The 13,397-nt window shown below is 45.2% G+C and overlaps 1 protein-coding gene across 4 annotated transcripts in view; it reads left to right on the top strand.

The window, feature by feature from the left end:
* Positions 1–13,397, top strand: part of FRMD4B (FERM domain containing 4B) — a 92,662-nt gene that overhangs the window by 63,106 nt on the left and 16,159 nt on the right. For all 4 annotated transcript variants that reach the window (XM_069027627.1, XM_069027628.1, XM_069027626.1 and 1 more), the window contains 4 exons: positions 2,471–2,554; positions 3,745–3,810; positions 4,870–4,927; positions 5,833–5,919. In XM_069027627.1, coding sequence (XP_068883728.1) covers positions 2,471–2,554; positions 3,745–3,810; positions 4,870–4,927; positions 5,833–5,919 — 295 coding nt within the window. The remainder of the gene's footprint in view (positions 1–2,470; positions 2,555–3,744; positions 3,811–4,869; positions 4,928–5,832; positions 5,920–13,397) is intronic.

Genomic DNA, 13,397 nt, shown 5'->3' with positions numbered 1-13,397 from the left:
GTTCTGGGTCAGTGCTGCAGGGACGTGTCCCCTGTCATGGCACAGACGTGGTGACAGCCCTTTGATCACTCTGTGTCCCAGCTCAGAGCCCACAGGCCCTGCTCTGGGGCAGGTTTGCTGGCTAGCCCTCAAAATTTAAATTCAGTGGTAGACATTTTCATATTGATGAGCTGCTACTCATCACTCAAGCTTAACTAGCACCCTTGTTTTGGCATTGATGAGGATAAAGTTGCTAGTCCGATCTAGAGAGGCGAGGGGCCCAAAAACCAAACAGGAAGGCGAGTAGCGCTGTTGGAGGCCACAAGTGTTGCAAGAGGTGGCATTTCAGAGCATGGGAGATGCAGCTGCCAGGATTTGTGGCATTTCTGCAGACTCTCGGCGATGGGGAGGCTCCTGGACCCATAATGGCTGGTGAAGGACCATTTGGGACTTCTCCATCCATGTGTAGTGGTGACAGCTGGGGTGTCAGCTGTCCCCCGTGCCCGGCTGCCTCTGCCAGAGCTCAGGCCTGGCCTCCCAGCATCAGGCTCCTTATTGCCTCAGCCCTTACAACCAGGTTTCTAAATAGGGGTTTAATGACCACCCATTAAACCTCTGATTATGAATACTGCGGGGCTGAGAATCTGCAGTTACAGAAACAGCCCTTTTGTTTGGTAAAAATGAGCTACTTTGCTATTACTTCCTTCCAAAACCTTTCCTACTTCACCGTATTTCCCTGCCAACTCTGCCTGCTAGAGCAGCCATTGCAGTGATGAGTCAGGTTTAAAAATGGGAGGAAATTTGTGTTTTAATAATCAATTACCCCGTGAGTCTATGATTGAAGTTGGACAGGAGCTTAGGAGGTCATCTGGCCAAACCTCCAGCTCCAAGAGGGGGTTCAGGCCCGGTTGCTCAGGGCTTGTTTTTTTAGTTTTGGGGTGGTTTTTTTGTTCTTTTCTCTGGTTTCTGAGGCCTTGGGAGAGCATGCTCTGTCTGCATTTCCATGTGGCCCTACAAACCCCTGGTTATCTACCTTCTGTCTGCAAGCTGAGATGTCCTGCAGCGTTTTGATCCCATCAAAATGGGCTTGTAACAGGGTGAATAAAACTCAACTTTTGTGAGCGTTGACTGTAATTGAGCGGTGGAAGGAGAGATCCTGATTTTCTACCCAGCTGTCCCTGTTTGTGGCACTTGGGTGCTGGCCAGCTTGCAAAGAAAAATGGATATTCCTGGCAGAAGAGTGCAGCAGCCAGCGCTCCTCGGCGTTAATGGACCCCTTCTTGGCAGCTTCATCAAAGACATTGAAGAATAAATAGGCTGTTGATTGAACTGTTTGCTCGTCCCCAGAGGTGGTCCCCCTCACTCAGGGCTGAGGCTCATTGTCAGGGCTGGGGAAGGGCCTTGCAGGGCGATTAGCCCGTGCTCCCAAGGAACAAAAAAACCTTTCATCTCCTGGCTTTCCGTGTGGCAACTGGGAGATGGGATCGTGGGAGGGGGGTTTCTGTGTCCTCGAGTGCAGAGCTCCATCCACAGTGCCCATGGATCTACTCTAGGGATGCACAGGCTGTGGAATTTGACGGAAGAAGGGGGGGGGGTGGGCATAGCTCTGATGAAAACTCTAATAGTTCAGTCTGATGAAAACAGAAGTTGGGAGCAGAAAAATACCTTCAAGGAAAGCCTGGACAAAGTTGAGGCAGATGCTGATGGACGTGACTGATGCATTCTTTGCATAGAAAAGTCGTGTTGGTGCTTGCTGGCGCTGCTGCAAAGGCACGCAGAAATCCTGCCGAAATGGGGCGTGCAGGTTTCAGCTGATTAATTAATGGACTGTGTGAGGAGAAAACATGAACCATTTTACTGATGCCTGTAAATAGGTTTTTAAATATTCTGCTGGGTTTTTGTTGTGACAAATTGCATTCACATACTTCAACCCTGCTGTGTTTCATTCCAGGCTGGGCAGAGAGTCCAGAATATTTGAACTTTCTCGGCAATGGGCAGTACAGGACAACTATTTTCACTGAAAATATTTTAAAGCATATGAACTGAAACCCTTTGTTTTGAATCAGATCATCGTTAAACTCTGAGACTTAACAAATACCACGCTGCTTCATGAAATGTATTGTCTAGAGGAAGGGCTTTAGGGAAAGACAGAGCAAAACTTAGCACTACAAGCCTTGCTTTTGGGCAGAGGCTCTCCTTCTGCAGCTGTTTCAGGGCTCATTCTGCACTCAGCAAATAAGAGTGAGGGTGTGCAAGATAAATATTGATACACTGGTGGCCTGAGCATCACGTGTGTGCATAATGAGCCTGCATGACACCATATCCATCACTGTCATGTGAGAGGGCCTCTAGAGTTACGTTGCTATGACAGCCTGACATGGGGCAACATGCCACGTTCTTGAGTAGCAAATACAGCCCTTCCTTCTGCCCAAACTGATGAGTCCATCTCTGATTCACTAGCACTGACTCTGGGCCATTTTTGGTTTTTCAGTGATGAGAACACTAGAAAAGACCTGAAGACGCTGCCCGTCTTCCCTACCAAGACACTGCAGGAGCATCCATCACTTGCTTACTGGTGAGCTGTTTAATTTAAAATGTAAATCATTGCTATGAATGATAACAGCAAGATGACTTTTAAGCGGTTTGCAAACTCTTCTGAAAGTTTTCAGCCCAGGACATGGAGTTAGTTGCTTATGTTCAAGCATTTCCAGTTTTTAGACTGTTATAAATTATGCAAGATCTGATGCAAATTCCTCCTTGAAAGTTTGCTCAAATTCAATTGCTATGTCAGAAACTGCTGGATCAGAATATGTGGGACCCTGCAATAGAAGGAGCTGAAATCTGAACTCCAGCCAAGCCTGGGTTTGCAGAGAGCACCTCGGTCTTCATCTGTCACACAGTGGAGCCTTTGTGGTTGGGTGACCTTTGCTGGCTGCCAGCTGCCCACCCAGCTCCTCTCAACAGGACAGGGGAAGAAAATAATCTAGAAAGGCTGGAAAGAGAAAGGCAGTTCCAATTCTGGGGCTTGAATTTGATGTAAAGGAGCACAGCATTTAGGATGAATCAGTGATATTGTTTCCTTGGAATTGATGCCCTTTGTGCAAATTCAACTCCCTCATTTGTTTTGGTTTTTTAGGCTTGATGTGTACGTGATGGATTTTCAAGTATACCATGCTTGCTTATTATCTGTTTGTCTCAGAATGAATTCTGCTGGGTTTTTCTTTGCTTTCAAGTGTCTGACACATAAATGCATATTTTATTTCACATTCCTCCAAACCAAAATGTTGAAATATGTAACAGGAAAAATGCAAAAAGGTCATTGCTGACAAATGTTTTTTTCACCTAGGAAATGTCAGGGGAAAAAAATCCACTGGAATGAAAACAGCTCTGGTTAAACTTTTTCTGTCTTAGATATGGAGCATTAACCAGCCTTTGAAGTTTGGGTCCTTTAGAACGTTAAGATGAATTTATACAATTAGCACCATTATTCTGCAGCAGCATCTGCAGCAGAACAGGCTGATCCGAAATGATTCGTTAATTAGTCTGGAAGGCAGGATGCGATGGTGGGGACCAGCCAGGCAGCTCCACACTGCTTAATGAAGGGTGGGAAAGAAATCAGCAAGAACCAGAATGTAAACTAGAGCAAGAAACATGCAGAGGGACCCTGCTCTGCATGCTGAGCAGGTGGCTGAGCTTCGACAGATGCCGTCAACACATGAACAAAGTCACTGAGCCTCTAAATTGGGTTTTGTGCTTGGTTTGCAGTGAGGACAGAGTAATTGAGCATTATACACAAATTAAAGGTCTGACCAGAGGACAAGCCATTGTTCAGTGAGTATGACACTTGTTAATTTGTGAAGATGATATTTTTACTTTTCTCCTGTTCTTTTTTTTTGTTGAGAAGTGGCAAAGCAGGCTGTTTGGGTCATTATTGCCTGCAAACGATGTCGTTTGTATCTGTCAGATTCTCTTTTTATTGAGTTATGTTGCGAAGGGGAATTATTTGAAGTTTCACATTTCACAGGCTTGCAGTTTGTCATTTGTGTAGTCATTTGGGTACCTCAAACACAAAAGAAATTGTTTGGATCTTACTTTATTGGAAGACTCTTCTCCATACCTTGCTTGCCATCCAATTAATTTTCACTCCAAACTCTTAAGGGCGAGTATTACCCTAAGTTCTGTAAGAAATTCTGAAATGTTTAGAATTTGGCTTTCAAAATAGCAAGGTCTTCCAAGTTGCACACTGAGCCTGTGGAATTGTATTTTTCTTTTACCATTAATATTTACTGTTTTTCCTACTAGCAAATGCAGTAGGATGTGTTATGAGATGTTTGAGATGATGGCCATGGCTGCATGGTGCAGGCTCCTTGTAGTTTTTCTCACGTACCTCAATGCCTGTAAATCTGTCTCAATAATCCGTGGTCTTTTTTCAGTAGGAACAAGGGAAAAATGGTCTGTTCAGTGGTTTTCTGAATTGCCTCATGAAACAGTTGTACAACGGCATAAACAGATTTATTTGGAGCCTATCCTTTGTAACCAGAGCTCCATAATGGAATAATTATAGGCAGGCCTTTACTGCCAACATTTCCCAAAAGGCTCACATGTTCAGTTCAGAATTTTTGCTTTCAGTTCTGTGATCCTCTGATAAGAGATTGAATGTTCTGTTGTATGAGAGATTTTCCTTTTGCTTTAGCTGGGCCAAAATACCCCATCTTTCCCCAAGCCAAGATGCTAAATTTTTTTATGAAAAGATGGGCCTTCAATTATTAAGGCCTTCAAAATATGCAAATGATAAATGACGTGTCCTGGATGTATGTGTGAAAAAAATATGTTAATAGATATTATTCCCTCCGGAGAAAATCATCTGATATGCTGTAAATCTGTCTGCAGGTACATGAAAGTGGTAGAAGCTTTGCCAACATACGGAGTTCATTACTATGGAGTAAAGGTCAGTAACTGCCTATAGATAATGTGGTTGCTGAGCTTATTATGTGGGATTGCATTCCTAAAGGAGCAGTTGGATGATGCAGTGCCCTTCTATCAGTATGAAACCCCACATTTTTCAAGCTCTGTAATTTTTCCCCATTCAATATACTTTAAGAATTGTTTCCAGAGAGCAGAAAGGAATCTGTGTAAAACCTTACATAATCCTATCAAGAGCTAAATTCCTATCATCTTAATTAAACTGGATATCACTTGTAGACCCGAAGCAGTTAATAGTTTCCCCAGAGACATTAATCAAGATTAGAAAAATAAAATGTGGAAAAGACTCCTCCTAAGTGGCAAGTGATTAGTGGTGCGTGCTTGGAGTGGGGAAATGCTGAGAAATACTTTTGGAGAGTGATGGAAATACACCATTTATTCCCATTTGTAGAGCAGAGCCGGGGCAAAAGTGTTTTGTGCCGAAGAGCTCAGCAGAGATGATGTCTCCTTACTTTTGAGTCACGGCCATGACTGTGGTACCTGAGAAACTGATGTCTGACGCTATTCTTTCCTCCTGTGGCTGTCCATGCCTGAATTTAGTGGATGCAGTCATTGGCCACAGTTTTTTTCTGTCCCCTGTCCTTCCCCTTCACAGCCACTCCTCCAGCCAGTGACACTCTGTTGTTTCAGCAGCACTGTCGCTTTTCTGTCCACGTTGCACAGCCACCACCTGATTTTGTGCCTCTGCCTCAGGAGGCAGAGGGAGAAAGTTTCCACGTTCACCCCAGCAACCCACTTCACCTCAATTTGTTTGCCAGAAAATCTTTGTTCTGTACCTACTTGTACTTGTCACAGAGTGAAAAGGGCTGTACTCTTGGAATTGCCTAATTCTTAAGTAGCTCTTGGTTGACGTAGACGTCCATTTTTCAGGATAAACAAGGAATCCCGTGGTGGCTTGGAATAAGTTACAAAGGAATCGGCCAGTACGACTTACAAGACAAAGTTAAGCCCCGAAAAGTAAGGTTTTTTTGCATCTGATTTTTTTTGTGGGGGAAACATGGTATAGTGTTTTATGTCAGAATGTACTCTTTTAAGCTGTTGCTTATTAGACTGGTGGGCAAAAGACCAAGGGCTGGAGGCAGAAGGAGATCTCTGCTGGCACTGAGGGAGTAAATCTCTCCTAGGTAGTGGAAACGCCCTTTGGGAGCTTTGGCTCACATGTCTTGAGTTTGGTGGTCTCAGGATGGGAATTTTTCAGCCCCCAGGGATAACTACAGAAATATGAAGCAGTTGTGTTTTGGCAAGGCCTTGTACTTGGGCAGTGTTTTCACTTCACTTTTGTAGTTTGGTTTTTCTGCGTGACGTGTAAAAGGCTCCACTGATAGAGGCGGAATACGAGGGGAGCTGCGTGAAATTGCAGGCTTGTAGAGGCAACTCTGTGTTTCCATGAATTCTGAGGGGGAATTGAGAATAAATGCCAAGTACTGGAGATTGTTCTCCTCCTTCTCCAACCCACTGCTTCCAAGTGTATCTGCTGCAAAGTGAACTCTGCCCACACCCTCCTGTGCTGTTTGAACAGGGCAGAGGGTCCTGCCTTGCTGCTGGCTCCCTTGGAGCCCCCAGCAGAGAGCCCAGACAGCAGTCTTGGAAACCCACCAGGCACCCAACACATGGGCTGGTGGGAGCTCCCTCCATCCTGTAGCCACATGTGTGTCCTTGTGACAGGACTGAGCCCTGAAAGTCTTTGAAGGGTTCTTGAACCCCCATGGCTGGTGGGAGAGCCGGTGCTTCTTGTGCTGGAGCCATGCTGCTGGGCCAGGGCTGTCGTTGTTCCTGGTCATGCCTTCACATCTAAGCCATGAGGGGATGGAGACCTGGGAGTCTGCTATTCTTTCCCCAGGAACGATCTGGGCAGGAGTTCACATGAAGTTGTGCTTCCCGCCAGGGAATTTTTACATTTGCAAAATGATATTGTTTAGTGTATTGGTGCCAAAAAGCACAGCTTAACAAAACTTCCTTGTTAAGGAGTAATCCCCCTTTCAAGCTTCCAGCTTGATCTTCTCTTTTTCCAGAGCAGGCTATGACTTGGTTTTTTTGGTGTATTTATATACCTGTGTGTCCAAGGGTGAGCTCTCGTGTTCTTCCTTTGCTTGGTTTAGTAAAACGCAGAGTTTCATCCCAGATGTCTCTTCCCATGCCTGCACTAAAAGCAACACAAGAGGAACTCTTTGGAAATCAAGTCAGCTTGATGAAGCCATTGAATGTCAAAGGAGAGCATTGAGGAGGTCCTCTTGCCCTTGAGCACTTCCCTGATTTTAGGCAACATCTATAAGATTTTCCAGCCAGGAAAGGATCATTCTGCAGCCAAGATGTCCAGCTGTGACCAGCAATGCTCTCCAAGAAGATGGAGCCTGCCTGGCTGGATGCATTGCTTTGCCAAGCATTTTTTATGCTTGTGGGATTTCAGTTTACAACATCAACCAGGCAGATTAAGAACATTTTTTAAGGTCAGCAGGGCCCAGATACCAAGTCACACCCTGCTACAGTTAGTTATGAGGCGTTGGCTTTGAATGCAGCAGGAGTTGTGATTAAGAAAAATAAAATAAAAACCAGAGGTCATCTCTGCACTGGAAGTGTTACAATGGAAATGAGAATAGTTGTTGGCTTTAGTGAAATTATAATTATATAACAGAGGATAGAGATTAAAAGGGAAGGTGAGAGAGAGGAGCCTAAATGCGGGTGGAAGGTGTAATTCCAGTAAGCTCATTGAAACTGTGGGGATGGATATGGCTGTAATACCCTTAAGGATTTGTCTGGTGTCAGTGCAAAGGGACAAAAATTATCCAAGCCACAGCTTGTCCTGAGCCATGGCTGCCTGTAATATGTGGCTAAGTATGCAGACAGTTTCTTTATATGAAAAATATTTCAGGGTTTGCAATACAAAGTGCACTTTGGATAAGTGATTGGAATCAGATCACTTTTGGGGGGACAAGCAGACATCAGATCTAGAGGGGCACCCACATCTGACATGGGTTTGGAATTAAAATGCTGCTTCTTATTTCAGTGTACCTACAGCCCTGCTGCCTGTGATGCAGCAGGCAGAAGTTCCTTTTAATCAGTATTGTCGTATTTTCATATTTATGAATGTATCATAATTTATTTTAGAGAGAGAAGAGTATATGCAGCTTGCCTGAATCTCTCAGGAGTCTCTCTGGAGCAGCAGGCAGGAGGGGAATAGGCATGTAAACTATTCCTGTCAAAGGTGCTACTTTTGCTGGATTTAGCAGAATTTTCTTGCTTTGGTTTTTGGGAATGGAGCCAAACTCACAACTGCCATGTGCTGGTGTTATCCAGCTGTTTATACTGTGGATCAAAACTGCTGTTGTGTTTATCCTTAGCCATCTGGGAAAGAGCATCCTCATTATGCTCCACTTCTCCAGTTGGTGATGTTTAAATATACATGCAGCTGATTAATAAATAGAGAATAATAGAAGGGAAAGGTTGAGTTCAAGTCTAATGAAGACCAAGTTGGCCTTCCTGAATTTTAAATCTATGAGTGATCTCTGGGTGTGCAAACCTCTCTGATACTTGTTGTGGTGGGAAAGCTGCAGCATTTTGGATGGGAGGCTTTTTAATAGGAATTGGTGCCTGTGCCCCAGCGAATTCACACCAGGGGGATTTATTCTATTCCCCATGTCTTTTCTGCAGTGTTTATGACTGCTGTCACATGTGTTTGCTTCACTATAGAATCATAGGCATTTGGCAAGACCTAAGTCCATATTTAGAATAAAATTTTACTATTAATAATAAAATATATATTAGCTGCACCCATCAATGGAGGGTCCATTAAATCCAAAGAAATATAACCACCCTCCTCAAAAAGTGAAATCTTTTGGCTTGGTCCAAGTAGGTCTTCAGGCAAAGATACCTAAATACGAGCCTTGGAGCGCAGTGGTTATCCCAAGATTTTGTTATTGGATCAACACTTGCACGAAGTCCAAGGCTGAGAGCTCCTCACAGGAAGCAACTTGCAGGAGAGTCCTGGATGAAGCAATCTCCAGATCCCTATCGCCCAGCCCTGCCAGTGCTCCATCATCACCATCCGTGAGGGGAGCGTGCGATGTCGGCGAGGCCGGTGTGTGACTTGGGGCTGGACCAGGAGAACCTGCCCTGGCTGTCTGTGTAGAGCTGGCTGGGGAGGTTTGGCTCCAGCTATTAATATTTTGCTGGTTGACCAGAGATGGTTTTGGGAGTTTTGTTGCTCCAAGTCACTCCTGGGAGCTTGTGTTGCTTTGGGAGCAGTTTCTAGCAAAGCCCAAGTGTTACCCCTCACCCAGGACTGCCAGCTGAGGGAAGCACTGTGCCCCAGCTCTGTAACAGACTGAAAAGGGAGAATTATTTTGTGTGTCATTTATGAAAATTGTCTTTGTAGATAAAAACAGTGGCTCCACACTGGCTGGAGGTTACACTGAGCTCACTTGATTATCATCCTGAAGTCTCACAGGGCATTAAAACGGACTGAGTTTGGCAACCCTTGCTCAGATTTGAGCTCAGACCTGGGATTAGCTCTGCAGTCCTGCTGCTTTGTAAACATAGTCTCTTTCAGCTGCAGTTAATACTGAGGGACACCTCCTGCTTGGAGTAGTGCCTCCTGCTTGCTGTGGGGTGGCATGCCAAGATCCTGTCCCTGGTATCCTCTGAATCAATTAGGGAAAATATAAAACACGTCCCAGGACTTTGTCATTTCAAGCCAGAATAGATCTCCCTTTACCTCTACCCCATTCTTCTCACTGGTGAGATAAACAATGTCTATCTTGTTAATGGAGGGTGTATTAGGGTACGAGTTGAGTTTATTCTGTGTTCAGCCAGTATGTGGGGATCCTCTGAGGGCTGGAGAAGGCTCTTTGACTTGTTCTCCCACTTCATTGTGTTTATGTGGGTGACTCCCTCATGATAAATTAACTACATTATCTGAAGAGAAGAACTAATCTTGCTATGGTATTGTTTCAAATGTCCAAGAATATCGGTTCTACTGCTTGACGTCCTGACTGCATTGTGTTCTCAGAAGTGTTTTTGTTAGCATATACTCATTTTGAAATGGGTCATGTTTATCATAGGATGGTGTGGGCTGGAAGGAACCTGAAAGATCATCTCATTTCAACCCCCCTGCCATGGGCAGGGACACCTTCCACTATCCCAGGTTGCTCCAAGCCCCGTCCAGCCTGGCCTTGGACACTTCCAGGGATCCAGGGGCAGCCACAGCTTCTCTGGGCAACCTGTGCCAGGGCCTCACCACCCTCAGAATATCCCTGGCTGGATTTAATTCTCCCAGGGCTTTAGCTTCCCAAACCAGACCCCTGGCTGCTCAGACAATTTCTCTGTATTTCTCCCACCCTCTGTAGGGCTATTTTTGTGTGTGTTTGAGTTTGTCCAGGAGCTCTTTGTTCATCCTTGCAAGCCTCCTTACGCTTTTGCTTGACTTTCTCTTTGTTGGGATGCATTGCTCCTGATCTGTGAGGACGAGGTATTATGATATTTCTTTCTTAATTCAACATATGCTAAGAGTTGATGCTGGAAGTTTTCCCTTGCAGAACATTTACTTCATGTAAATGTGCTGTCCTGCTTTGCTGAATAGTTTAGAACACAGCAGCGTTGGAACAGCCTTCTCAGCAGGCAGCTCTAATTAGGCAGAGATTTCTTTTATGGTGTTTATTTCTCACCAAGCCATTGATTTAGATAGAAGATACTAAGCTCACGTAATTACTTAAAATAAGCACAGGGCTTTTATGAGACTGCTCTGAAATTCAGTTCTTTCCAGATGTGCAAAAAGTTGCTAGAACGTCACGTGCCACAAAACACAAACGTTTTGGGGCAGTTTCATGTTGAGACATCCCTCGGTCTTATGATGCCAATGCTAGTGAGGATCAGGCAAAAAAAGGATCATGAAGTATTAGAAAAAAAATAGGATAGAAGAGATTTTTAGAGGACTGGCTTAATATTTAAGGGATGAAGGATGCCTGCAGGTGAGCTCTGCCAAATTATGCTGGCAGAGTTGGGAGTTGTCTGCCTCTTTCCCTCAAAGTTGCTGCAGGTGGGGCAGTTTGGCTCTCCTGCCATCTCCTCAAATGCCTCTCTCCATGGGCAGGCGCAGCAGTGTAACAGAAGGATTCCAGCTGAAGGCAGGATGCCAGACAGCCGAGTGCAGTGGAGGGGCTGAAACACAGCCCTGCTCCCAGCACTGCTGCCAGGGTGGTAATTTCCCTCTTTTGGGTGGGGTGCATTCCTGTGGGCAGAAATCTTTTATGTTTCCTTGCTCTGAATTGCCAGATTTGTCTTTAGATTGCCGTTCCCAGCCAGCTCCCAAGGTGCTGGTTGCTGAGCCTCCTTGCAGGCACCGCACGTACCACGAGGTACTTTGGAAGTGCTTCCCGAGGGAAAGGCTGCTGCAAACACTGTGGCATGGCTTGCACTTCCATGCTGACCTTAACCAAAGACCCCTTGGGTGGAAAGTCAGAGATTTGGGTAATTTAGCTCTTGGTCAGAATTTGCCACTAACCTTGGAAACATCCCAGGTACAATTATGACACGTGCTGTGCCTGGGGCTGGTGCAGCAGCGTGTGGCCACATAGCCCCTGCACTCAGCTGCTCTCCACATTTTCACCTCCTTGCAAAAAAAAAAACTTGAAAACAAAATACTAAAATACTATTTTTTTAAACAAAATCCATCAGGCTCACAGGAATATTGAGCCAGCAGCCCCTGAGCAGCTCTCCTGCATGTCTCAGGGGAGGGGCTCTGCCAGCTCCTGCCTGCAATCCTGACGGGGCCGTTTTTCTGAGCCAGTTTTCTCCTGCTATCAGGCCTGGACAAACTTGCATTTTATTCAAAACTGGATGCAAGATCAGCCAGGTAAAAAAAGAGCTGCTTCTTTTAAGGTGTTTCAACATTTGGGCATCCCATGTCTCTTAGACTATTACAGTTCTTTCTGTGCGAGAAGGAGGGCGATTCCTTTTCCTTCAGTGTTCCTTGGTATCTGGAATTGAATCACAGTAGAAATGCAGGAAGCCTAAACTCGTGGGCTGGAAAAGCAGCAGCTGGGTGGTAGGAGTCTGGCTGGTGCACAGAGGTGCCTGGGTAATGAGATGTGACCAGAGCTGCACCTCTGCCTTCTACAAAAAATCCCAGAAAAGAAACCTTGACCAGGCCAAATTCTTCCCCAAGAGTCAGACAGGCAGCCCCTGGGATGCTCAGTAGGAGTTTTCAGGAGCATTTAAGGATCTGACAACCTACATGGATGGGAAGGCTATTAAGAAAACATTAATTAGCTCAGGTGGACTTAATCATCTGGTTAAAAGGAACATACATTGCAAAACTTCCACAAAAACATTTTAATTATTCCTAATTGTTCTTCCAGCCCTCAAAAACCAGTTCCAGTTTGTTTTGGGTTTTTTTTTTGCCACTCTTTTGTCTTTAAATATACATGTAGTTTAGGTAATATTGAAGTTAGGAATTATTTAGGAACATGTCTGTACAGGGTAGGGAGTATTTGAAGGGAGCAGAAGATCTCTAGTGCAGTGACGGTTTCCTGAGTGCTGCCTTTTGACCAAGAGTTAGAAAAAATTCAGTTAAAGAAAGTTATCACTTTATTGCTTTTTTTTGTCCTTGTTTGTATTGAGTCCATTTTTTTCCCTCTTGTTTTTATGAATCCAAGTGTGTTAGGCAGAAACTTGTAATACTTTCATTCAGGATTATTTCTGTGTGCATCTGTATAAATATTATTAGCTCTCAACTTACTTGGAAGCTGTTCATTTAATCATCAACCTTTTTTACAAGGACCTGAGTTAGGAGGGTTGGTCAGATGAGGTGATTGCTAAGGAGCTTATATTGTTAAGTGAGATAGTTTGAGGATAGGGCACTTTTCAGTCCACAAGAGCAAAGATGTGTCTTGTGTACAGCACCAATTCCTATCTCTCCTGCTGTGGAGCAGCAGAGGAGGGAGCTGGAGTTATCCCAGACTTTGGTCAAGGAGGCAGAGATGTCTTTGTGGTGAATGTACCCAGCTGCGAATGCTTGGGGCGCCTGTCAGCTCCTTTTGGACTGGGATGGGTCTCACAGGGTGGGGAGGAAATGGGGCAAGGCTCTACCCACATCCTGAGGCAACTCCATGCAGGTTTTCTTAAAGATGCAAAGGCTTTTCTTCCCTTTCTCGGTACTGCAAGTGATCCTGGTGTCGGATTTGCACAGGCTGACGGAGGAGTCCGCCCAGCCCCCTGTGTCCCTCTGCCTGGGCAGGAGGCTGCTCCAGGTGCTGGGGCTGCTGCCTTTTGTCCTCCTGCCAAACGCGACCCTCACCACCTTCGGGCAGGTGTCCCCTTCTCCCGCAGTCCTCAGGAATGTCGAGCGCGTCCGGAGGGGAAAAACCCGAAGGAAGTGATAAAGGGGACGGGGAGTCATCACCCGCCGCGATAAGAGGCAGCAAGGCAGTTTTTTTCCAGAG

The sequence above is a fragment of the Aphelocoma coerulescens genome, chromosome 12 (genome assembly GCF_041296385.1).
Source record: "Aphelocoma coerulescens isolate FSJ_1873_10779 chromosome 12, UR_Acoe_1.0, whole genome shotgun sequence".
In the NCBI taxonomy this organism is placed as follows: Eukaryota; Metazoa; Chordata; class Aves; order Passeriformes; family Corvidae; genus Aphelocoma; species Aphelocoma coerulescens.
Note: the sequence above shows the minus strand (reverse complement) of the source record. Positions and strands in the feature narration are given on the sequence as shown.